General features: G+C 50.4%; 1 protein-coding gene across 10 annotated transcripts in view; it reads right to left on the reverse strand.

Moving 5' to 3' along the window:
- Positions 1 to 61: 61 nt before the first annotated feature.
- The window catches only part of kmt2ca (lysine (K)-specific methyltransferase 2Ca), a 29,306-nt gene continuing 6,446 nt past the window's right edge, over positions 62 to 22,921 (reverse strand). The window contains exons 12-48 of one of the 10 annotated variants that reach the window (XM_062479215.1): positions 22,771 to 22,818; positions 21,478 to 21,618; positions 21,344 to 21,376; positions 21,101 to 21,235; positions 20,846 to 20,984; positions 20,230 to 20,456; positions 20,015 to 20,088; positions 19,452 to 19,646; positions 18,621 to 18,770; positions 16,148 to 18,076; positions 15,349 to 15,740; positions 13,348 to 15,221; positions 12,630 to 12,744; positions 12,420 to 12,486; positions 12,249 to 12,312; positions 11,235 to 11,467; positions 9,892 to 10,509; positions 8,462 to 9,721; positions 8,107 to 8,313; positions 7,695 to 7,856; positions 7,391 to 7,532; positions 7,057 to 7,219; positions 6,693 to 6,871; positions 6,400 to 6,506; positions 5,921 to 6,146; positions 5,700 to 5,833; positions 5,475 to 5,573; positions 4,756 to 5,340; positions 4,004 to 4,646; positions 3,773 to 3,909; positions 3,477 to 3,619; positions 2,896 to 3,112; positions 2,688 to 2,804; positions 2,526 to 2,599; positions 2,260 to 2,368; positions 2,009 to 2,135; positions 62 to 1,862 (exon numbers count right to left, since the gene is read on the reverse strand). In XM_062479215.1, the coding sequence (XP_062335199.1) occupies positions 2,043 to 2,135; positions 2,260 to 2,368; positions 2,526 to 2,599; positions 2,688 to 2,804; positions 2,896 to 3,112; positions 3,477 to 3,619; positions 3,773 to 3,909; positions 4,004 to 4,646; positions 4,756 to 5,340; positions 5,475 to 5,573; positions 5,700 to 5,833; positions 5,921 to 6,146; positions 6,400 to 6,506; positions 6,693 to 6,871; positions 7,057 to 7,219; positions 7,391 to 7,532; positions 7,695 to 7,856; positions 8,107 to 8,313; positions 8,462 to 9,721; positions 9,892 to 10,509; positions 11,235 to 11,467; positions 12,249 to 12,312; positions 12,420 to 12,486; positions 12,630 to 12,744; positions 13,348 to 15,221; positions 15,349 to 15,740; positions 16,148 to 18,076; positions 18,621 to 18,770; positions 19,452 to 19,646; positions 20,015 to 20,088; positions 20,230 to 20,456; positions 20,846 to 20,984; positions 21,101 to 21,235; positions 21,344 to 21,376; positions 21,478 to 21,618; positions 22,771 to 22,818 (11,231 nt within the window). In that variant the 3' untranslated portion in view covers positions 62 to 1,862; positions 2,009 to 2,042. Of the gene's footprint in view, positions 2,136 to 2,259; positions 2,369 to 2,525; positions 2,600 to 2,687; positions 2,805 to 2,895; positions 3,113 to 3,476; positions 3,620 to 3,772; positions 3,910 to 4,003; positions 4,647 to 4,755; positions 5,341 to 5,474; positions 5,574 to 5,699; positions 5,834 to 5,920; positions 6,147 to 6,399; positions 6,507 to 6,692; positions 6,872 to 7,056; positions 7,220 to 7,390; positions 7,533 to 7,694; positions 7,857 to 8,106; positions 8,314 to 8,461; positions 9,722 to 9,891; positions 10,510 to 11,234; positions 11,468 to 12,248; positions 12,313 to 12,419; positions 12,487 to 12,629; positions 12,745 to 13,347; positions 15,222 to 15,348; positions 15,741 to 16,147; positions 18,077 to 18,620; positions 18,771 to 19,451; positions 19,647 to 20,014; positions 20,089 to 20,229; positions 20,457 to 20,845; positions 20,985 to 21,100; positions 21,236 to 21,343; positions 21,377 to 21,477; positions 21,619 to 22,770; positions 22,819 to 22,921 lie in introns of all 10 variants that reach the window. The other 9 variants (XM_062479218.1, XM_062479223.1, XM_062479216.1 and 6 more) reach the window with 9 other exon arrangements.

Below are 22,921 nucleotides of genomic sequence, written 5' to 3' on the forward strand. Positions count from 1 at the left end.
ATTTCCAGTTCAGTTTTAGTCTTTAGCACAGAGATAACACAATGGATGACAACAGAACTCATTCAAGATGTAAAATATTTTTATTTTATTGTAAATGATTCCTAAATCTGAATCAACAATTTCCAAAAACCCAATATCACTCTGTATAATTCAAAAAGGCTTCATGTTTCAACATTAGGGTAACTACTATACAGGAAAACTGGTGAGCAGGTCTGGATGAGCTGAATGTACAAGAGAAAATACCCAAGAAGATTTTTTTTGATTTTGTTACAACCATTAAGGAAAACTATGTACAATCGATTCTTCTGAAAGTTTAAAAAATACATCATGCCGTGTGTTCTGTATAATACAAGGAGTGTTGGAGCCACCAACAGGGTGTAGAGTTGAGAGTACAGTTCAGACAACTACTGTGGGCTCACAAACAAACAAAAACTTCATTTCAAAACTAGCAAGCGAAATGCCACCAGTAACAGATTATTGATTACGTAATTGAGTCAAAAGTCAAAAACGTAACACCATTTTCCCTACAACCCCAGCTACCCAAAGACTCGTCAGCAATTTACAGCATTTTTTTTTTGTTAAAAAAAGAAATGTAAACAAACAAAAAACAACACACAATTTAATTTTCAAAGCATGATTCGAATGTTCTGCAAGGTTTTGAGTGAAATAAAGGCATTTATTATAAGTGTCTGTGATGTTGATGACAATCAGTAAGATCAGAGCAGGTATGCACAGGCTTCTGTACAGGTTGTTTTACATAAGAGGCTTTAAACTTAAAACTTCACAGTTCATCCTTTTTATACTCATCAGACTATACAACACAAAATTATGTCACGATTGACCAATCAAATCAATCGTCAAGATCGCCACTCTGGCGATTCGTTGATTGCCCCTGTTCAATATACAAATGACTGAAAACATTGTTGAGGAAAACAAAAACTAAAGAAGATCGTGAGCATGATTCTTCAAGTGGTCAGAAGATTTAGAGACAACTGAACTACATTCTAAATACAACAAAAATACTCTTGATTTTTCTTTTTTACACATTCTGTACAGATGTTTACAGCACATAAACTCATACAATGATCTAGAGGCATCCTTCTTAAATACTTCTTTTCTGTGGAGAGAAACACTAAATGAGAGAATATGCCAAACAGGTGAAGTTAAGGTAGCTTTTGGTCAATCATGTTCTCCTCATCTGACCTATATTTACACACGGTAAAGAAGAACGCTACTCTCCTCAAATTGTTTAGAAAATAGCTTCATTAAGTAATAAATACAAAAAAAAATCTTATCTTACACAAATCAAAACAGAGGGAGAGTAAGAAAAAAAAGAAAAGAAAAACGACTTATGGAATCAAGTATTTTTCTACTGTATATTTTCTTGTTTTAGTGCAAGTTATTATTCCCTTAGTTTTGCCCTCTAAGGAAGTCCTTACAGTACATTCCTTGTTCAGTGGTGTCAACATGCCTATATAGCTGTATAGATATATATCTGAATAGATCTGTTTTCTGAGGACCGGCCTCACTATGTAAATAAGGCTGTCGCCAGCACCGGACTCCTCTGGTCTCGTTGGCTGGTGAATGCAAACCCCTCTGCCCTGACCTCCCTCACCCCTCCTTCCACCTATCCCCCCAGTAACTCCATACTGAAACGCAACCAACTTCATATCTTCTTTCACACTTGATGGAGATGAACCCAAAACCACTGTGAGTCATTTAATTTCGTGAGAAGGCAGATGGCGATAGTCTGGGGATAAATAGCCTCTGTTTCTTATTTGAAAATGTAGAATCCTCCTTCCCTCCAACCCTCTAACAGTTCTGCGGTCTGTCTCTTTTCCTGAAACTTTAGTTTGAAACAGCTGAAGTAAAAAAAAAAAAAGAAGAAAAGGCTTAGACTTTCGACTGGGGACCAGAGGGCCTGTAATTAACCAAAACAAAGGAATGCAAGAGTGTTTGTTTCCATGTGTGTTGGTGTGTGTGTGTGTATGTGAGAGAGAGCGCATACATGTGTGAGTGTGAGTCCTTGTTGCCAGTGTGATCTAGTTCATCCACTTGCGGCAGTTAAGGGCTCCACAGTGACAAGGGATCTTGTGCTGATCATCCTCCAGGTCAAACTTGTAGTCATAGGACAGCTAGACGGAGAGAAGGCCAGGGAGAAGGAAGGAAAGAGGTGGGTGAGATTACAGACCCCTGTTTCCTCTGAAGTATAAACTACAGATCCCTACCTCCAAAGTAATAAAGACTACAGATCTCTACCTCCTCTCCTCGTGCAATCCTGCGGCAGGAGCTGATGATAATCTTGAGGTCCTTCTCCAAAGTCACGACCTCAGTGATGCAGTTGGGGTCACACGAGTGGTTGATGTACCTGAAGAACAAAGTAAGGGGGGTCAGATACACAGCAACTGACACACACACACAGCTGCCGATGTAGATGCCCACACACACATCCCCACCACCACTGACTACTCGGCCCAGCAGCACCAAGCAGTGGCAGACAGACTTCAGTAGGAGGCAGGCTGTACCTGGCAGGGCCTCCAGAGATGGTGGCGTCGATGACGTGCTCGTTGTCGATACGGAACATGTACACCCCTCGGTTCTACAGCGCACACACCAGAGAAGAAGAAGTATTAGAATAGGGCATGGCATGACAAGAAGAGTGTGTGTGTGTGTGTGAAGATCCTTACCTGTGACTCGTACATCTTCTCCTTGCGTTCGGCCACCTCGTTGCGGATGACTGATCCGATGTACTCGATCACCATGGTGTTCTTCTCTATGTCTCTGGCAGCATACAGACCCAGCCCCTGGGATGAACACACACACACACAGAGTCAGTAGAGAGACACAGTAGGGATGTTGGGGTCTTTTTTCTATGTGTGTGTGTGTGTGTCTCACCTGGATGCGAGACCTGGCCAGGTACACGTTGCTCTTCCACTCCATCTTCATCCTCCTGTACTGGTACGACTTGGACTGCTTGCTATGGGACGCTCCGCCCACCCCAATCTCCCCTGGCAATACCAGCAGGCCCGGGGCCACGCCCACCGCGCTGACCACACCCACCGACCCTGCCTGCAGGGACTTGGACGCTCCACTACTGGTCAGGGTGTACGGTCTGCAGGAAGGGGAGGGGCCAAGAAACAAGATATAATTTAGCAATTTTCAGAGACGAAAAGGTCTGGATATTTTTCTTTGAGTGTGTGTGTGTGTGTGTATGTTTGTTGAGCAAGCCTAGAGTTGACATATCAGGGTGAAGAAATAGAGAAAGCAGAAGAGGAAGACAGATGGCACGTAGGAAAGAAGCTGAGAAAAAAAGAATGGATTGGAGGAGAGAGAGAGACAGACAGACAGGAGAGAGCGAGCCAGAGAGAGGGGGGTTACCCAGGTAATGAGACAACACAGACAGTGTTGAAATGCAGCAGAGTCCGTTAGGAAGCGTGTGCGGGCGGAGCTAGGAGGTTTATATTCATACAGGGTACCTTAGGACCAACCTCTTGGCATGCGAGCTGCTCTTGGCCTCAGAGCGAGCACTGCCGCTGGGGTTGAAGGCTAATGGTACCTCCATCAGGGGGTTGCGGCCGTACCGGAAGCGATAGTTCTCACACGCGTCCACACCGGGGAGCTGGAGGACACACACACACACACACACACAGAGTGTTTGGTCACATTTAAATAAGATTGGTTTCAGACTATGTGTTTGTACCTACAATGTTATGTGGTGTTATGACTAAATATTCTGGTGTTGGTTAGTGTGTGTCTGTGCATGTGTTCTTACCGACTCTACTATCCTGGTGACAGGAGACACGGTGAGTCCAAACAGGTCCTCTCCCTTTAGGTAGACAGGGAACAGCTTGAGGGTTCCAATCTCAGCCCGTCGCTCAGACACCAGCTCTAGAACCTGGTCCCACACAGCTGGAACCAGACAGGAGAAGGCGTTAGAACACAACAGGGCCGGGGGATAGGATCTAGATCAAGGGGGTCGGAGGTCAGGGGGTCCGGTTCAAACCTTTGGGAGTGGATCCAGAGAGAAGCAGGTTGTCGTGTCCCTTCTCCACCACCTTGATGGTGAAGTGCGGCCGGCCCTCCTTCTCCACCACAGAGCACACGTAGCGACAGCGCCTGTTGCCATGGCGCATGCTCCAGTAGATGCGGCTGGCCTGGTAGCCCACGGGGAAGATGGCCGAGTTGGAGTGGAACACGGCGAGCTGCTGGGGGAGGAGCCTCCCCACGGCGCGGAACACCAGGCTGCCCACGCGGAAGGTGTGCTGGCGGTTCCCCCGCTGCACGATGCTGGCCACCTGCCGCGCCTCGTCGCGCTGGACGTACACGCGCCGGTACACGGCGAAGCAGCGCAGCTCGTGCTCGTAGGAGCCCAGGGGCGGACTGCCCCCGGAGGCCAGGAGGGCCAAGGCGCTGGACTTGTCCCCCGCCCCGCCTCTCGGCCGGTGCAGGTGGCAGAGCATGGTCTTGTCTTTGAAGAAGGTGCAGTGGGCCTTGGTGGCGCAGGTGAAGTGGTAGGCGTTGGTGCAGCGCAGGCGGTGGCAGCCACTGGTGGCGCCCGTCTGCTGGCAGTAGGCGCAGCGCACCGCCAGGCCACGCCTCAACGCCAGCTCCACGTTGATGAGAGCGCCTGCCTGGGTCTCGTACACCTGGAGAGGACGGGATGGACAAACACAGGTGTATTTAAACCAGCATTACGGATATGGCCAAAGAGGATGAACAGGAAGCCCCAGGTAGTGGAGAAGCCCTCAGTCTCACCTCGGTGGACCACAGAGCACAGTTCAGGTGGACCCAGAGGTCCAGGTCCAGGTTGAGGAGCCGAGCCGGCCCATCTGTCACCCCGTCACCCTCCTCGTGGCAGAAACAGCACCGCCGATGGTCTCTCGGCAACGGGTCTGGCCTCAGCGTTGCCCCCAGTTTCTTCAGGAGCTCATCCACTTCCTCCTCGGCAGGAAGTGATGCGTTGTGGCAGGGCACCAAGATGCGGATGCTCCACCTCCTCCAGCGGAGCCCCTTCCAGCGCTTGCTCTGAGAACCCGGCGATCGCCACAACGACGACGACTCCTCTTCACCTCCTGAGGTGTGGATCGCTCGTGGCCGCGGCTTGAGCTTGACGGTGACCTTGAGGCCGTCGGGTTTGGCGGTTGCCGTGGCGAGGCGGGGCGTGTCCATGGCCGAGGACGAGGGGAAGGTGAGGGGCGGGGAGGAGGGAGGGGAGGGTTTGGGGGTGAGCTGGGGGAGGCAGTGGACATCAAGTGTGGAGGTGTTGGCGCTGTACTGGTGCTGGATCCTGGACGGACTCTCCGGAACGTTCTCGTCAGGCTGCAGGAGGGGGGCACTGACCTGGGGGGGGGGGGGAGGCACAGGGAAGGGACTTCCTGGTTACAGTTGACACAACAGCGACACTTCCTGGCCTAAAACACATGCCCAGTCATGACTGACCAAGGACCATGGTGAAACCTTCACTCCAGACTCACCTTGCTGCCTGTGGGCTTGGTCTGCAGGGCTGCAGCAAACAGGACAGAGCAGTTGTGACTGCAGAACACCAGGCTGGCCTCAGGCCTACCCTGGCTCTCCTGAGACACACACACACACAAACACACAAAAGATCAGAGGTCTGACAGACAGTTTACATAGAGCTAATGAAGTCTCCTTACTGGTGGTTCTCTCATGCAGAGCTTGTACAGTGGTGTTGTCCATACCTGCTTGAGAAGATCTTTGGTGGACTTGCGGACTCCATTTCCAAGCACCACTACCTTGCAGTGGCAACACCATTGAGGCTTGACCCCAGGGCCGGTTCCGCCATGTTGGTTGTAGTCCCCTCTGGCACCTGGAACTACAACACAGACAGCTGTTAATTAAACACTAAGACACTAAGAAGTGGAAACCTTTTGCAACATCCCTTAGCTTGGTGTGAACTCACCAATGATGGTGGGAGCTCCAGGGGGTCCGGTGGGTCTGTGGAGCCTCATGCCCAGCTGTGGAGGTGCGAGGGCTGGGTGACTGGGGTCTAGGGCCTGGGTGGGGGGCACCTTGACTCCAGCCAGCAGGGCCAGGGAGCTCCTCTCTGGGGCACGGCTCACCTCGTAGTGGCCTGGCACCCGCACACGCAGCAGGTCTGCTACCGCTGCCATCACGCCTGGAATGTTCTGGAGGGAACAAAAGATAAAGGGTCAGTTGCAGATGAAGGTTGTGGAAGGGTTAGGGGTCAGTAAGAATATCCCTCACCTAATCGCATGCATCCCAACCATATGGATGGTTTTAGGGTCTCACTAACTAAGCTATTTTTCTCTCTCCAGTCTTTTCTAAATATTGTGTTGGATATTGTTGTGTATATCAGTTGGGGAAAAAGTTCTGTGAGAGACCAGGGAGGCTCCTCCTGTTAGGTGACCAGCATCTCACCTGGGCTGCCAGAGGATTGATGGTGATCGCTATGGAGACCAAACCAGCGTTGGTGCAGGATGGGAACTGAGATGGCTCCGCCTTGATCTCCTGCTTCACCTCTGTGCCTGGAGGAGGAGGGGCAGAAAGGGGAGGAGGAGTGGAGGGGAAGGAAGAGGGAAGGAAGGGAAGGAGGCCCATATTTAGACACTTGTAAAGAATCACATTCAGGGGAAAAAGAGAAGACCTGAAACTAAACACTACAGACAGCCTAAGTAACAAAACCCTTTCTAGGTTAAGGTCAGGATGCTAACCTTTTCCCCAGGCGCTTGGCATCATGGGTATGACGGGGGAGGCAGGGGGGGAGGGGCGTTCCTGCTTCACCCTGGAGAGGTCGGGGTACCGGCTGATCTCCATGCCAACCACGCTCTCCGGCGAGGAGGACGGTACGAAGCTGTCGGGGGAGTCTCTGTCACTGCAGTGATCCTGGCCTCTGCAGTAGGAATGGTACAACTTTGTTAGTATATCAGCTGTAGGAGGGTTATCTTCAACAGTATAGCAACGGAAGCTATAGTTTTAGTTTCATGAAGTTTTGGAGGGAATTGCATCTTAAAATAAGCTTCAAAACACCTGACCTCAAGACAAGAGATGACTATCTAACTAGCCAGAGCGGGTTACCTGAGTTCCTCCTGGTTGTTGTGAGGAGGAGTGGGCAGGGAGGCTGGCACGTCCACAGCCCTGGGGGTCTGGGTCAGGGCCTGGGCCAGCAGGTCTGGGTCTGTCTGGAAGCCTACCACTGCTGCTCCAGCTGCCTGCTGGCGCAGTAACACCACTCTGGACACTAGGGGGCAACACAGAGGGAGACATTGACCACTGCAGTCCAAAACCAAGCTAACTTTTTCTATTTGTCCCTATTTGTTCACCGTATGTCAACAGATCATGTGAATGGAAAAGGTTGCGTTGCCACCAGTTGTAGTAGGAGCAAGTGTAGAAGTTGCTGACTGAATATTACCGTCATGGCTGCCCAGGACGGCAGCCTTTCTGGTAAGCTCCTCCGTGGTGGCGAAGCCGTTGACCATCTTCTGTCGGACAACCGGAGGAGGCGTGGGGGGCAGGGAGGCCGGGGGGGTAGGGGGGTTGCTCAGGTTGTTCTGCTACAAACAGAAAGTAGGGCAGGTGAGTAACAGTAACCATGGAGCTTAAGATGGTGTGTGTGTGTGTATGGATGTGGAGAAAAGTAGTTACACAGCACATTTAATTTAGCCTGAAGTTCAGTCCTCCTGGTTCTAGGGGGCAACCATTCCCAGGAACCTCACCTTGTAGATAAGCTGGGAGTAGTAGTCTGAGACGCCGTCCAGGGAAGCGTTACCAAAGGACCCTGTCAGGCGGTTGTCCCCCTGCAGGGAGCCACTGCCATAGGGGGAGAAGAGGGCCATGTTGACCCCCACCACAGGCTCCATGAGGGGCAGGAGAGAAAGCTGTTGGGGGAAAGGGACAGGTGGACAGGAGAGGGAGAGAAGAAGAGGCCAACTTCAATACTATACGGATATTTTGTGGGACTTGAGTGTTTACTTTGTCTGAATGAAAGAGGTTGGGTAAGAGCTTCTACAGTGAGGTGCTGGTTTGAGCTGGGTCATCTATGTGATTTTTGTGAACAGCATAAAACCATAGGGGCCTTAAATAAGTTGTTTCCAGATAAACCGAGTGGACATCCCTATCGTCTGGTACCTGTTTAAGAGTCATCATGGTGTCTGAGTTTGAGTAGACCATCTGCTTCTCTTCCTCCTTCTTCCTCTTCTTGTACCGGGACGGTGGTTTGTCTCCTGCCGTCCTGGGGGCTCTCTTGTTCCTCTGCTGTTTCCTCTTCACCCCGAGCTCTGTAGCCGAAGCGTCGACAACATCTCCACTTCCTGTCAGGTGACTGTTCAGGGAAGTCTGTGAAAAAAGGGGACAACAATTATGACACTAGCGAGAGAGAGTGTGTGTGTGTTGCTTCATGAGGTGTGTATGAGCGTTAATGGTTCATGGTGTATAGAGCAAGGGTAAGATTGTGTGTTTGTGTGTGTAAAGTTTCCCTTCTCACCATATTCCCACCAACAGACCCAGGTCTGACAGGGGCCTTGCAGTCTTCTGTTCCCTCCTCTTCATTGGCTGCGTGGCGTGTGGGCGTGGCCTGGTTGCTACACGACTGTTGCTGTGGCGAAGTCTTGTCCTTCAGCAGGTGTTTCAGCAGCTCATTCCCAGCATCTCCCTCTTTCGTCGAAGTGTGTAGCGGGGAAGCAAATCCCTCACTTCCCTCCTCCACTTTCACCGTTCCCCCAGCCATGGGTCCATGTTTCAGGGCAGCCCCTCTGCAATCTCCCCCCTCAATCCTCTCCAGCTTGATCTCCCGAGTACCATCACACAGGGGGCTTCGCCCGCTCTCCAAGCCCTGGTGGGAGCTCCCTCCCTGGGCCATGCCGCTGGCTGACAGCTGCCTCTCCAGTTCGGAAGATGGTGCCAGACCTGGAGGGGTGGACCCTGCCTGCTGGAACATCTCTGACAGGTCAGAGTTTCTCGTTGGAGTTGAGGAAGTGTCAGAGAAAGCGGGGGTGAGAGGCGCTGTGATGTCAGAGCGAGGTGTCGATGGTGTCCGGACAGACTCTCCTCCGCCACAGAGTTCGTCGTCTTTCTTCTTCCTGTTCCTGTTCCTCTTCTTCTTTGGTTTCTCATCTGGGATTATGTCAGAGTAGAGTTGGATGAGGGAAGGGCCAGAGCCAGGGTAGTTTGGCGGCAGGGGGGTGGAGGATGAGTCCACCCCGAATGGATGAGGATGCCGATGGTGTCCATCTACAGCTTGAGGGGGCATCCCCGGGCCTCCGTACCCAGCAGGACGCACCTGACCTGGGGCAGAGGGAGGTCCTTGAGCCTGAGCCATGGCCTGCAGCTGAGGGTTTATAGGTCTGGCATTGGGTCCCATCTCCAGAGGTAGAAGCCCGTGTCCAGGCATTGCTCTTCTGTCCCCATGCCCCTGGACGAAGCCCTGAGCAGGGGGAGGACCTCCAGCAGGGTACCCTGGCTGTAGGGCACCTTGCTGAGGGAACATCTGCCCAGGCTGCCCCTGGCCCTGAAGCCCTTGATGTTGGGGAGGCCTTGGGGACGGCTGGAGAAAGTCTTGGGGAAGGTCAGCATTGTAAAAGGGCATCTGGGAGAGTCCATCCCCAGCTGATGTGGCTCCGGGCACAGCAAGAGGTCCAACTCCAGCCCCAGGCCCAAGTGCAGGCCCCATGCCCAGGCCTTGCTGCTCCATGTCTAGACGGTGCTGCAGGGCACGGTGTCTCTCTACTTCCTGCATCAGCTGCACCTTTGTGACAGGTTCAAATTCACTGTTAGAACTGACAGGTAATCATCTCTCATAAGACCTACTACAGTCGATCTACAGTGGTTTAATGCGTCTACTGCTCAAAGTGTCTTTTGCCTGTTCCATTTATTTTTACTTGAGTAACGGCGAGGTATAAGGAGAGAGATACTCACCCTCTGTCTCTCCTGTTGCTCTCTCAGCCTCTCTCTCCTCTCCCTCTCCTGAAAGCCCTCGCTGAAAGGGTTGTTGTCATCGAACTTCACGTGAGGATTCCCACCAGCAGTGCTAGCTGAACCACCTCCACTACCTCCAGCTGGACCTGCTCCAGCTGTTGAAGCCTGGCTGGCTGGTGTACCCGGCCCACTAGACACAATCGAAGGTGGCGTCGGAGTCTGGGGCAGAGGCTGGGGTTGAGGTGGGGTTGCCGGGGGTATCTGGAGAGGAATTTGCTGGGGAATTTGTTGGGGTATTTGTTGGGGTATTTGTTGGGGCATGATTCCTCTTGGACCGGGTCCTCCCAAGGGTGCCCCTCCAGGATGCCACCCTGGCATGTTGGGCGCATTAGGTATGCGTGCTGGGTTTGTGTTTCCTGGGAGGGGCGGCATCGGCCCCATCATTGGTCCCATGGCGGGCTGGACCATAGGGGGTGCCCCTGTGGGCATCCCTGACATAGGTGGCATGACTGGCATCATAGGAGTCTGGAGGGCCCGCTGTTGCTGTTGTTGTTGTTGCTGCTGCTTGGCTCTGTAGTCCTCAATCAGCTCCACATGCTCCTTCTGTTGCTTACGAATCTGATAGGTGAGAGATGTGGAAAGGTTGGTACACAGGAAGATCTATCAGCTTCCACATGCCAACACAATATGCGGTAATAATCCTTACAGGTTCTGTGTAAGGATGCTGTTCTCTGTATCCATGTACATATACAAACACCTCAAAGATACACACTTCAAAAGCTATAACCCTCCTTTTCCCCTTCCTCCTCCTCCTCTACTTCTAACTTAACTTCCTGTCTTTCAGCACTCCTCAGACATGGCATAAAAGGTCACAGTTGTTGAGAACAATTAGCACAGACTCACACTCTACACAGCTAAAGGTCAGCTAGGTCGGTGGTAATTCTAGCTGTCTCCTTGGTAAGTGTGGATGTGCTGTGCTAGTGCTACAGGATGTGTTGAAAGCCCATTAGGGCTAAAAAGGTCACAGTCACCATCAGGTTAACATTATGAAAACACAGATGTCATCTAATTCTCTCCCCCCTGGAGAAGAACACCATACCAATATTTGATGGAACTAATACTGTTCTAAACATCCATTTCAAATTATTATTAAATGTGAATTGGTCCACAAACATATTCTACACACCCTTCGATCCAGGGAATTAGTATTAGTAGAGTCATGTGCTTATTGTTATACTATGCTACTTTATGCTTTGATCTTCAGCTAACAAGAGTGGTGATGCTACACTATCTGATGCTATATCCTTCTTCACCAGACTATTCTTTCCAGGCCATCAGTCTACCTGTTCAAGTTGTTTCTGCACGACACCTTGCTGCTCAGTCACATGTCGGAGCTGCTCGGCATCCTCCTCAGGGAACGGGCGCCCGGACTTCTTGGCCGTGCGCTGCTTGGCCGACAGAGCCTTCTTGGACTTCCTGTGGGCTCCGATCTGCTCCTCCAGGAATTTCTGCTGCATCTGGAGGAGCTGCTGGGTCTCCTGCAACCACTCCTCATACTGACGCCGTTGGGCTTCATCTGGGGTGGAGTGGAGTAGAGTAGAGTAGGAGTAGAGTAGGAGTAGGAGTAGGAGTAGAGTAGGAGTAGGGTAGGGTAGGGTAGGGTAGAGTAGGAGTAGAGTAGGAGTAGAGTAGGAGTAGAGTAGGAGTAGAGTAGGAGTAGAGTAGGAGTAGAGTAGAGTAGAGTAGAGTAGAATAGAGTAGAGTAGAGTAGGAGTCGAGTCGGAGTCGGAGTCGGAGTCGGAGTAGGAGTCGGAGTCGAGTAAGAGTAAGAGTAAGAGTAAGAGTAGGAGTAGAGTAGAGTAGAGTAGAGTAGGAGTAGAGTAGAGTAGAGTAGGAGTAGGAGTAGAGTAGAGTAGGAGTAGAGTAGGAGTAGAGTAGGAGTAGAGTAGGAGTAGAGTAGGAGTAGAGTAGAGTAGAGTAGGAGTAGGAGTAGGAGTAGGAGTAGAGTAGGAGTAGGAGTAGGAGTAGGAGTAGAGTAGAGTAGGAGTAGAGTAGGAGTAGAGTAGAGTAGAGTAGAGTAGAGTAGAGTAGAGTAGAGTAGGAGTAGAGTAGAGTAGAGTAGGAGTAGAGTAGGAGTAGGAGTAGAGTAGGAGTAGAGTAGGAGATGGGTAGAGTAGGAGTAGGGTAGGGTAGGGTAGGGGTAGAGTAGAGTAGAGTAATTAATTACAATTAACAGAGAAAAAGGATGGGAAAGGGCAAGTTGACATGTTGACTTTAGACAAAAACATAATAAGAAACAGAACAATTTATGACATTCTAAATATAGCTTTGAATGTGAGCTCGGGGATGACACTCACTGACAAATCCTGGGCCAAAATTTGGTAGGTTTGGTCTGGCCATCTGTGGAGTCAACTTTCCATCCTACAGAGACAGATGGAAGACAAATATCATGCATTAGATATTTCTTCATAAGCCGTTTACCAATTCAACCACACACACGCATACCCACAAGGGTGTTGGCTACCTACCTGTCCAAGCACCTGAGGAGGTAAGGGGGGAGCCTCTGGTGCAGGGGGTCCAGGAACCTGCTGGAACCTGTAGTGAAGGCAGAGAGGCTATGTGAATGATCTATATCTGTCTATGAACACAATCATCAGAATAGGTAATGAGGCTAGGAGAGAAGGGGAGGAAGCCATTTTTAACGACTGACAACCGCCCGTGGTGTTATGGAACTGTACCTGTTGATGACCATCGGGTTCATTCCCATAGTGCTTTGGGCCATGACTTTGTTGATGCCCTTGAGGGCTACCATCTTTGCTTTCATGATCGGATCTGTGATGGTATCAAAGTCAACTGCAAAAACACAACACACAAACAACAACAACAAACGTCAGTAACTCTCCATGTACACTTCCATCCTTTGATGTGACCTTTAAAAAAAAAATGTAAGTATTTCATATGAAGCTACCTAATCATCCCAACTGAACTGCCATTTCTAAATTATCAATGAGACGCCGTTGGCATTAGCATCCCTAAAGGGTGGCTTTGTCAAGAAAAATTCAGATGAACGTTATCTTCCTCAAATTGCATGGCATGTCTTCCCTGAGAGAAAGTCCTTCTCAAGCCTCGTGTATTTTTTAAGAGCCATAAACCTCAAAATTAGATTGCGAGGGGTTGAGTCAGTATAAGACTATGAAAGAACATCTACGTTAGAAAAATGATATAAAGGAAAACATCTAGGGGAAAATAACCCTGTAATGAGAGGGAGAAATTAGTGGTTTCTTTAATTGTTTTTGTTTCTTCCATTATGCATTAATATGTACGTTTATGCATGCAGGTTTGTGTAGTCATCATCCTTAAAGTCATTGTTTCACACAAATCACGATGTGCTCGTAAAATACCTATGCCTCCTGTGGCCTCACCCTCTACCCCCATCCATAGGAGCTTGTTTCTTACCCATTTGCTCCTCGCCTATGTTGGGGAAGAAAGTGTCATTGGACCGCTGGCGTATCATGGCCTGCATCTGCCTCTGCTGCTGTTGTTCTTGCCTCTCCTGGTCCAGGAGGTCCTGCAAGAGGAGAGGCTGCTCCTCCAGAAGCAGTGGCCTGTTGGCATCCTGGCCGGGTTGTCCGGGTTGGGGTGGGCCCTGCTGGGAGGGCCCCTGGGGAAACAAGGACTGCTGCTGGGGACCCAGGAGGGCCTGCGGGGCCAGACCTTGGATGTTGAGGGGATGGGTCTGGGGAGCTTGAAGAGGGAGACCGGGGAGTTGCTGTTGTCCCTGTGGTGGAATACCATGGTGCTGTGGGGCAGGTTGGCGACTGCCCATCACAGGCATGTTCAGATCCCCCATTGGTCCAGCGGGGGCCACAAAACCTCGAATCTGCTGGTTACCTCCAGGGAAGATATTAGAGTGTCCACCGGGAGGACCACTCAAGGAAGGGTTGACCCTGTGGGTTCCATGGTTCTGGTTTATATGGCTTGGTAGCATGGTCTGCATCCCCCCAACCTGGTCTCCCTGGTGAGGAGAGCCAGTGGAACCCATACCAGTTTCTTCCAACTTCTCCTTGATGAGGAGGCTGGAGAGGACTGGTGAAGATCCAGATAGGGTGCCTGAGCTGACCTGGCCAGGCTGATGAGAAGAGATATCATGTGGTAGCAAAGGACCCTCTCGCTCCTCTATCTTGATGTTTTCTTTAGTATGTAGCATCCCTGGGACCTCCTTGGCTATGTTTGCCTCCTGTTTGACCTGACCAGCGGATGCTGATGTGTCAGACCTCCCCTGGTGTCTGGAGGTGCTTCCTCCATCTCCTCCTCCCCCGGTACTCCTCTTCTCAGCAAGTGCCCTCTGAAGGTCAGAGGACGGCGTGTCATCCATAGGGTCTCCTAGATCCAGCTCCTCATTGAACATATCCTTCTTGTCCTCCAAGTTCAGTTCGGGGTCAGTGTAGGCGATAAGGTCAAACTTCTCCGACATCAGGAAGTCATCCAGGTGAAGGTCGTTAGGGCCAAGGTCTAAGTCCTCTTTACCGTCCTCAGGGTCAAGATTCAAGTTGAGGTCGACCAGATCCTTCACCTCAACATCTTCAAGGTCCTTCACGGCAGAGTCGTCCGCATCAAGATGTTCCTCGATCCCATCTCCTCCTGGTAGCGTAGTCTCCTCAGACTGACCGGGTCCAGATCCAGACAAGGTTGGGACCCCAGGTTGTGAGGTGTTGAGGGATTCCGTAGTGACCGGGTGACTGTGTGACCTAGAAATCTGAGGATGGTGGTGATGATGCTGCTGCTGCCCTGTATTCATGGATTGCTGAGTCTGTTGGCTCAGACTCTCAATGTTCGCAGACATCTGGAGGTGACCAACAACTGCTTGCTGGGAAGGCTGACCCAACATAGGGTGCATCATCCTGGCCCCATGTCCGTCCAGACTCCCCATACCCACCTGCCCGGGTCTCTGTCCCTGGGCAGGGTCCAGGAGGTTGCCTGGGTGCCTCTGGCCCTGCATGGAAGTGTCCATCATGTTGGGTTGGCCTGGGTGTCCGAACGGCATCCTCATCCGGTTCTCTGCAGCTCTATGCCGGAGCTCAATGAAGGGCTGGCCCATGATGTTGTGCTGCTGGACTGGTAGCCCTCGAGGGGGGTAGGGCTGAGGGAGACCCATCTGGGGGTTGGTGCCATTGGGCCCAAGGGGTCTGTTAAAGTCGACCGACATGGACCTCCGCATCTGGGGGGGCAAGTTATCAGGAATGGGTCCACCTCCTGGAGACATCTGGTGGGGTGGTCGCAGGAACTGCTGGTCTTGATGGCCTCCTGGAGCCCCTGGGGGAAACCCAAACCTGGGAAAACAATATGTAACATTAAACAAATGAAGGAGATGGGAGGAGATTAATCACCATAAAAATGTAAATAACAATAGATCTCCCAACTCAAACACCTCATATCTCAACAATAGATATCCCTCACCTCATGCCCTGTGGTCTCATGACCATGTTTCCCATGGTGGCCATACCGCCTACATCCCTGGAGAACTGTTGCCTCGGAAACGGGCCCTCATTAATGAAAGGCCTCTGCTGATCCGAAAGGAAGGTTCCTGGAAATCTCACACCACCCCCAGGCGGGTGAGGGGGTCCAACCCCAGCCCTCATGGTCCCTGGATACGGGGGAGGTGGGCGGCCAAATAGGTCTGCCTGTTGTTGAGGGCCCGTGGGGTCGTCCAGGGGCCAGTGTTGGGGTGTGGCCAGGCTGGGGTTGGAGGAAGTGGAAGTGGCAGGGTTGACTTCCTGTAGACCTTTTTCCTGGCGGATGGCGCTCTTCTGTTGCTGCTGCCGCAAGATCAGCTGGCGAAGACGCTGACGCTGTAGGAGAGGCTGCAGGTTTAGCATGCTGACGTATGTAGGAGAATGGTTTCCTGAGCACTGTTTAGCCATTACATTACATTTTGTTCAATTATCAGCAAATACTGCATATAGAAAGCACAGCAGAAAATCAAGGATCAGAAGTGCATAGTTATAAAAGTATTTTGGTGGTCAGAGTCAAAGAACAGTCCATATTTCCTAGCCACAGCACAAAGTAACTACATCTTCCCAAAAGGCCTTGCTAGGATTCAAGGATTCTCCAACCATTATCCAAATCCATTATTCAATATGTTGAGTAGTTTCATTAAGTTCTAGAGACAACAAACCCATAGTTTGTGTTCGATACCACCAAGTTGCCTTTATAAAATAGATATTACAATAAATAAATAAATAGGCATCATATCTACCTGTCTGAGCTTCTCCTCTGTGTCCCCCAGCTGGGGCTGCATGATGTTCTGGGTCTCTATTGAGATACCTGCTGACTGAGCAATTTCACTCACAGATCTCTCCACGTTTTGAGGACAGGGTGTCATTGGACCTTGTTCAAAGGGGTCGTGACCCGCCATTTGATTGGCTTGTGGCAGGGAGAACCCGTCCTCCACTATGCCAGGGTGCTGTGGTGTGTGAGCAGGACCTGGGGCCTGAAGCCTGCCTGGTGAACGATGGGAGTAAGGGTCTCCAGGGTGCTGGGTCATAGGTGACAGCCTTGACCCCGATGGGGTAAAGGACTCTGGGACAGAACCTGGGCGAGGGGTCCCTGGGGCTTGGGCATAGGGCTCCGATAGTCCCGGTCTGGGTGTGCCTGGGGCCTGGGAGTAAGGGTCTAGAACGTTCCTCTGACTACCAGGTGAGCGTGGGTACCGATCGCCCGATCTGGGGGTTCCAGGCATGGAGGCGTACGGGTCCATAGCGGCATGAGACGGAGACTGCCTGCGATTGGCTGTCTGCTGGAGCTGCTGGTTGAACTGATCCAGTCGGAGGCTGGCTGGGGTCTGGAGGTAGGAGGGGTCTGAGTGTGGTCTTGGGGTACCCGGGGGCTGGGCGTAACCCTCTGAAGAAGGTCTGGGGGTGCCTGGCTGATGGGAGTAGGTGTCTGCAGAAGGTCGCGGTGTCCCTGGCTGTTGAGCGAAAGGGTCAGGCATGTTCTGGGTGTAATCTGGCCTGGGGGTGCCCGGGGCCTGGCCGTACGGGTTCCTGAGGGGGGAGGCCATACCTTGCATGACCTGGGAGAACTGTCCATCCTGGGGCTGCCGCATCCCCCGTGCCTCTTTACCCATTCCCTCCCCGGGGCTCGTCCGCTGGGAGTAAGGGTCAACCTGGTGCCCCTGGTGAGCTTGAGGGAAGCCCTCCATGGGCCTGGGGGTCAAAGGGGGTCGTTCGTATGGGTCAGCCAGTCCTCGCCTCATCCCAGCAGGTATGGAGCTGTAAGGGTCCTGAGGAGCCTGGTGGTGGAGGGGCATGGGAGCCTTGAAGACGGGCACAGACCCAGCCTCGTTGCTGCCTGGGACAGGGGTGAGAAGCGGCCGTGCATACGGATCCGAGAGAACCATCCTGTTGTGGGCCATTCTTTGATAAGCCTCGGGTCCATGGCCCCCAAGTCTCCCTAACTGGTCAGTGCTTGGGGGGCTCATTATCGGCCTCCCCTGCTGGTCAGCTCCAGTCCTTGGAGGTCCCTGAGGCTTCATGAAGGGCTCAGAAGGCCTTGGGGTGTCTGGGGGTTTTGAGTAAGGATCAGAGACTCCAGTTGTGGGCGAGCTGAAAGACTCATGGACTGGTGATGGCCTACCCCTGTCTTGTCGAGGGGTGGTGGAGCCCCCTGCTGGTGGTCTAGGGGTACCAACCATCTTGGCATAGGGGTCCCAGGGAGAGGAGGGCCTGGAGGTGGAAGAACCTGGGGAGAACATCTGGGGGGACTGAGGCTGGCCCTGGGGTGAGGCCTGGGCCTGGAGTTGAAGTTGGGCCTGGGCCTGTTGAGGCTGTTGTTGGTAGGAAGGGTCATGGAGGTGGGTCCTGTTGGAGACAGCGGATGGGGGTGGAGCTTGGGGTCTAAGGAACACGTCATCAGGCGAACCTGTGCTACAGCCTGTATGGAGGGCGGGCCTAGTGAACCCATCCTTGGATGCGATTGGTTGTAGCGGGGATGCATTTCCGCCACTGGATTGGGGGGTCAAGGGGCTCCGATCACCACTGCTGTCGGCAGAGTCTCCTCCTGATTGGCCAATCAGCATCTGTTGTTGTTGTTGTTGTTGTCTCTGCTGCTGTTGCTCGCTCTTAACCTGCTCCAGCTTCTGAGTGGCTTCAATTTTGGCTTGTTGCTTGCTCTTCTGTCTCATTTGCTACCATGGAAACAAGAGACAAAACAAAGGAGGGGCAGGATGGGGGAGGGGTGGGGTGGGGGTGAAGGGGATAGTGTGAAGAGGAGCAGTTCAGTACACGAAACCCTTTAGAAGCGGTTCAATTAGTAAATTTTTATGATGATATGGCGCTAGGAATGCTCTCTGTCCCTTTCTCACCAACAAACAAAACTGCAATGCTCTACATAATGTCAATAATGAGAGTGATGCCTGGCTAGCGTATGTGGTTGTTAAGCCATGCGGGGTGGGGGGCAGTGTGAGGGTGTAACAGTAATGTCATAATACACTAATATGATGATGAAACTAATCTACTGGAGTTACAGGGGTGGACACATACAAGTTAGCACTTATCCAGCTCATCTCCCTATGACTCCTCTCAACACGCCCTATACTTACACCTTTAAAAGCTTGTCTTTAAAATATATATATATATAAAATAAGGAAAATATATAATAATATATATATATATAAATTGGTTCTTGGCAGGTGAGTGCCTGAACGGTGACTTGGTTTTGAGAGCTCTTACCAGAGACACTTTGCCACCTCCGGTAGCTATTGTTGATTGGTTGGAATGTCCAAATAGGACGTCTTTATTGGTTGATTTTATGGCTTTGCTTTTTGGGACCAGTTTTTCCTGCCGCGCCTTATCGGGTCCCCACATCTGATTTAACTCTCCCTTTTCAATGCAAATTCACAATTAGTAAAACTGTACGGTCAGAGAATCATTACCAAGCCAAACGGTAAAAAAAAAAATAAGGTTAAAAATAAACGAGACTCACTCAACCATGCACATTAAGAAACAGATGTTTGTTACGGTGTTGGCTTTTTCTTTTCTTCTTTTTTTTTTTTATATATATTTTTTTAACTCATGACCCCCAGGTTAGGTTTCAATCCCACCACCAGTCTCCCCCTGTCTACCCCGCTGACATGACATGCGCTAGCTAGGATTATAATGGTGGGGTGAGGTCAATGCCAGTAAATACACACAGAAATGCATCTACATTATCAAATGGTCCACACATCAGGGCTTTTCAACCAACAACACTCAAGGCCGTATTCCATACATACATATAGAAGATAATTGGGTTCTTGGATTTTAGAAACGTATATTTGGATAAGAAACACCAAATAAATGGCCTAGATGAGGCCTAAAAACAAGTTGTCTGGCCACATGTTCAGGTTAAAGTCGTTAGTTTGAGGCCCTGCTGCAATGGTTGAAAGACCCTGTTCTGTAAGGTGCCCATGCTCTACGGCTTCATCCCGGTCCCAATCCCTCCCCCCTCCTCCCCCTCCTTTAAGGAAGATCACACACATCATCCCTCCCCTCTCTTCCTCCCTCTCTCCACCCATCTCTCACCTGTCTTAACTTCCACTCCAACTCATGTTCAGACTCCTTAGGCTTCAGGGGATCTTTAAACAGCAAGTCGGTCTCCATGGAAACGCTAGGGTCATAAGGTTCGGGAGTAGTCTGCTGGGGATTTCTCTTCAGAGGATCATTGGACATCTGGACCTTGTTGATACGCAGCGCTGCGCGGTTATCCCTCGCTTTTTGCTGGAGAGGAGAAGAGAGTCATACTCGTTTCTTAAAACCTCCTCAAAGGAACCGCCCAAACACGAACAGAGGCAGCAGGGGAAAAAAACGATCAATTGTAGGAAGAACAAAGACCCCGGGACGTAAACAGATCTGCAGAAAGCAGAGAGACGGAGAGAGGAGACGTGAACACAGTGTTCTCCCAAATGCCCTGTCTGGAGTTGACTTCAGCTAGCTTGTTTACAATTCAATTACATCAGCACAGTTTCTCTCCCATTCATCTCTGGAACACAAACAGAATCTGGCTCGATCAAACCCACAGTCTGCACACAGACTTCCAGTGGACCTCTAAGCCTAACACTATAGAAGTGGTTACCAGGGTCACCTACCACATAGGGAGCTCTGTCCTGGGCGCTAGCCTTCCTCCACATCTTGGCAATCTGCTTCACTCTAGTGGACCACTCTGAGACAGACACAGAGCTTAGTTCATTAGCTTATAGTGTGTGTTGGTGTGTTTTTGTGTGTTTATGCATGCGTATGTGTGGGTGCGAGAATGATGGCATCTCTTCCTCGTGTGTGTGTGTATCCACCCATACTCCCTCACCTGGATACTGCTCCCTCAGTGAGGGGAAGTTGACGTTGGTGTAGAGAACAGGAGCCACGGTGGCCATCTCCCCCAGAGTCTCCTCTTTCTCCCACTTCAGCGTGCTGCGCTGGGTGTTCGACATGGTTTCAGACTCCGTCTCCGGAGGCGGGCCCGCTACCCCGCCAGCTCCGGACGCACTCCACGGACCAATCACATCACCCCCCATCTGATTCAACTTCCTGTCCCTGCGAGGAAGGAGGGGAAAACACCAAAAGAACCAAGGTTGAGTCCAAAAATTCTAAAAATATTCTTCTTGAAAATGGGCACAGACCCAGCCTCATTGCTGCCTGGGACAGGGGTGAGAAGCGGACATGCATACGGATCTGAGAGAACCATCCTGTTGTGGGCCATTCTTTGATAAGCCTTTGATAATTCTTCCTTTGCTTGTCTCCTCTACTTTATCCCTTGAGGACAGGAGGGTAAAGCAGACAGCCTTCAACTGTTCACTCTACTTAATCATTCCTTGTCAAATAAGTCAACAAGCAATAATTTCACTAATCAAAAAGACAAATAATCTACAACATGAAAGCACATATAATAGAAAACACAGAGGCAGTGGTAAATCTTGCGTTACCTCATGTTATCAGGGAAGGGCATTCTATGGAGTGGGGAGAAGTTGCCACCGCCGGGCATCCTGGGATTTGAAGGAAAGAGGGGGTTGGGCCCAATCATCCCGTTCATCGTGGGCATTCGCGGAAACATTCCACCGTTGCCTAGGTAAGCCATAGCAACCACGGTGTCAGTATATGTACGTATAAAAAATATAATTTAGTCTACTCACACAGACTTTTCTGGATTATGAAGACTGTTCCTTCACAAGGAGTGTTACCTGGCTGTTGTAGGGTCATGCCTCTAGGTCTGCTGGGCCCAGGAGGGTGGCCTGAGTGGGGGTGCTGCAGAGTCTGGCTGGTACTGGGACTCAGTACAGCAGTGAACAGATCCTCCACGTCCTTCCCCTCCAGCTCTGTAGGGGGCGACAGTTCATTTGGTTAGACCTCTGCCTGCATAAACATAAAAACCCACCCATGACAGATTTGGCCTAATCTTAAATTGTACGAGTACAGAAACTAACCTGGTATCTTGTAGAGCTTACTCAGAATTGCACCTGGAAAAAAACATTAACATTTAATAATTTGTAAAATAATTGTATTCTATCAAATCAAAGGAAACTGTACTGGTCATCAGAATGAGGCTGTGTTGTCTCACCGTCAGTTACAATCTTGTCCAGTTCAGGACTCAAGATGGCATCCAGAGGCTCGTCCTGCACTGGTCTAGAGCTCCGGCTTCCTGCTGAGGGCGGAGAGGTCATAGAGGGGTCATCTGTGATGGGGCCAATGTCCAGACCAGCTAGAAAATAACACACAAAGTATATTTTAAAAAAAAGAAAGTCCACAAATGCATCACATTCCTTCCTCGTCCTTCCCAAGAGGTAGCGAGAAGAGGGGGAGAGAGAGAGAGAGAGAGAGAGAGAGACAGAGACAGAGACAGAGACAGAGACAGAGACAGAGACAGAGACAGAGACAGAGAGAGAGAGAGAGAGAGAGAGAGAGAGAGAGAGAGAGAGAGAGAGAGAGAGAGAGAGAGAGAGAGAGAGATGATCTGTCAAGTCATGGTAAGCTCCACACTGTTTCTTCCCAACACCGTTTTTCTAAGAATAACACAAAGCCAATTTGTGTTGCCTGCTCAACCGAGTGTGGAGAACAGCAAAACTAAAGGATGAAAAAAATCGCTCCATCTATTTTAAATTTGCCACTTTCATCAGTTACTAGGATAAGAACAGATGAAGGCTTAATCAATTACCCAAAATAATTACAGGTATATGGGTATTGCGATGATTTATCTTGATAATAAACTGTCATCCACACTCATATCATCCAGGCTCAAGGTGATGAACACAACAGCTGCTTACCCAAGGACAGACACTTCCTGACCTTAAGAGATACTAGGCTACTAATAGTAAACTTAAGAACTTCTTGTAAAAGTTACAATATTAAGCAGTATCCCATAATTAACAAATAATGAATACAGCAGTCATGAAAGAAACATAAAATTGAAACAATTTGAAAGATTAAATAACACCCAGCCCCTCCAAAGACACAATACACCCAACACCACACAGTTTGTCATGCAGTAGTGTGATTGGCTGGTTAGGGTTAAAGCAGTAGTGTGATTGGCTGGTTAGGGTTAGCGCAGGTAGTTACACAACCAGTGCTAGACCGTGAAAGATTAAAGGAATATTTCACCCATATTTCATCCACCAAAACATTTCCTCCCTTGTACACAGAACTCCTTTCAAGGCAAGGAAACAAACTAGCCTCTTTCTGAAATGTGAGTGAACTATCCCTTTCCACTTCAGAAAACACATCAACAGTAACAGTAGTAAGCAGTGAAAGAAGGTGTTAGATGTTAGAACACCAGAAGACACAGGAAAGCTCAGGGGTCAAGTCTACTCCCACTACTGGCCCTTGGGTAGGAGAGGGTCCTGGAAACGGATCTTACCAAAGGGAGAGGGAGAACTGTCCACCTGGAAAGGGCCTAAATCAAGACCTAAAGAGACCCAGAACCACAGTATTATAATCCGAGAGTTACAAAACCACAGAATTATAATCCTGGAGTTACAGGAACCCAAAATCACAGCACCAGCCTGGGG

This window comes from Osmerus eperlanus, chromosome 15, assembly GCF_963692335.1.
Source record: "Osmerus eperlanus chromosome 15, fOsmEpe2.1, whole genome shotgun sequence".
Lineage (NCBI taxonomy): Eukaryota > Metazoa > Chordata > Actinopteri > Osmeriformes > Osmeridae > Osmerus > Osmerus eperlanus.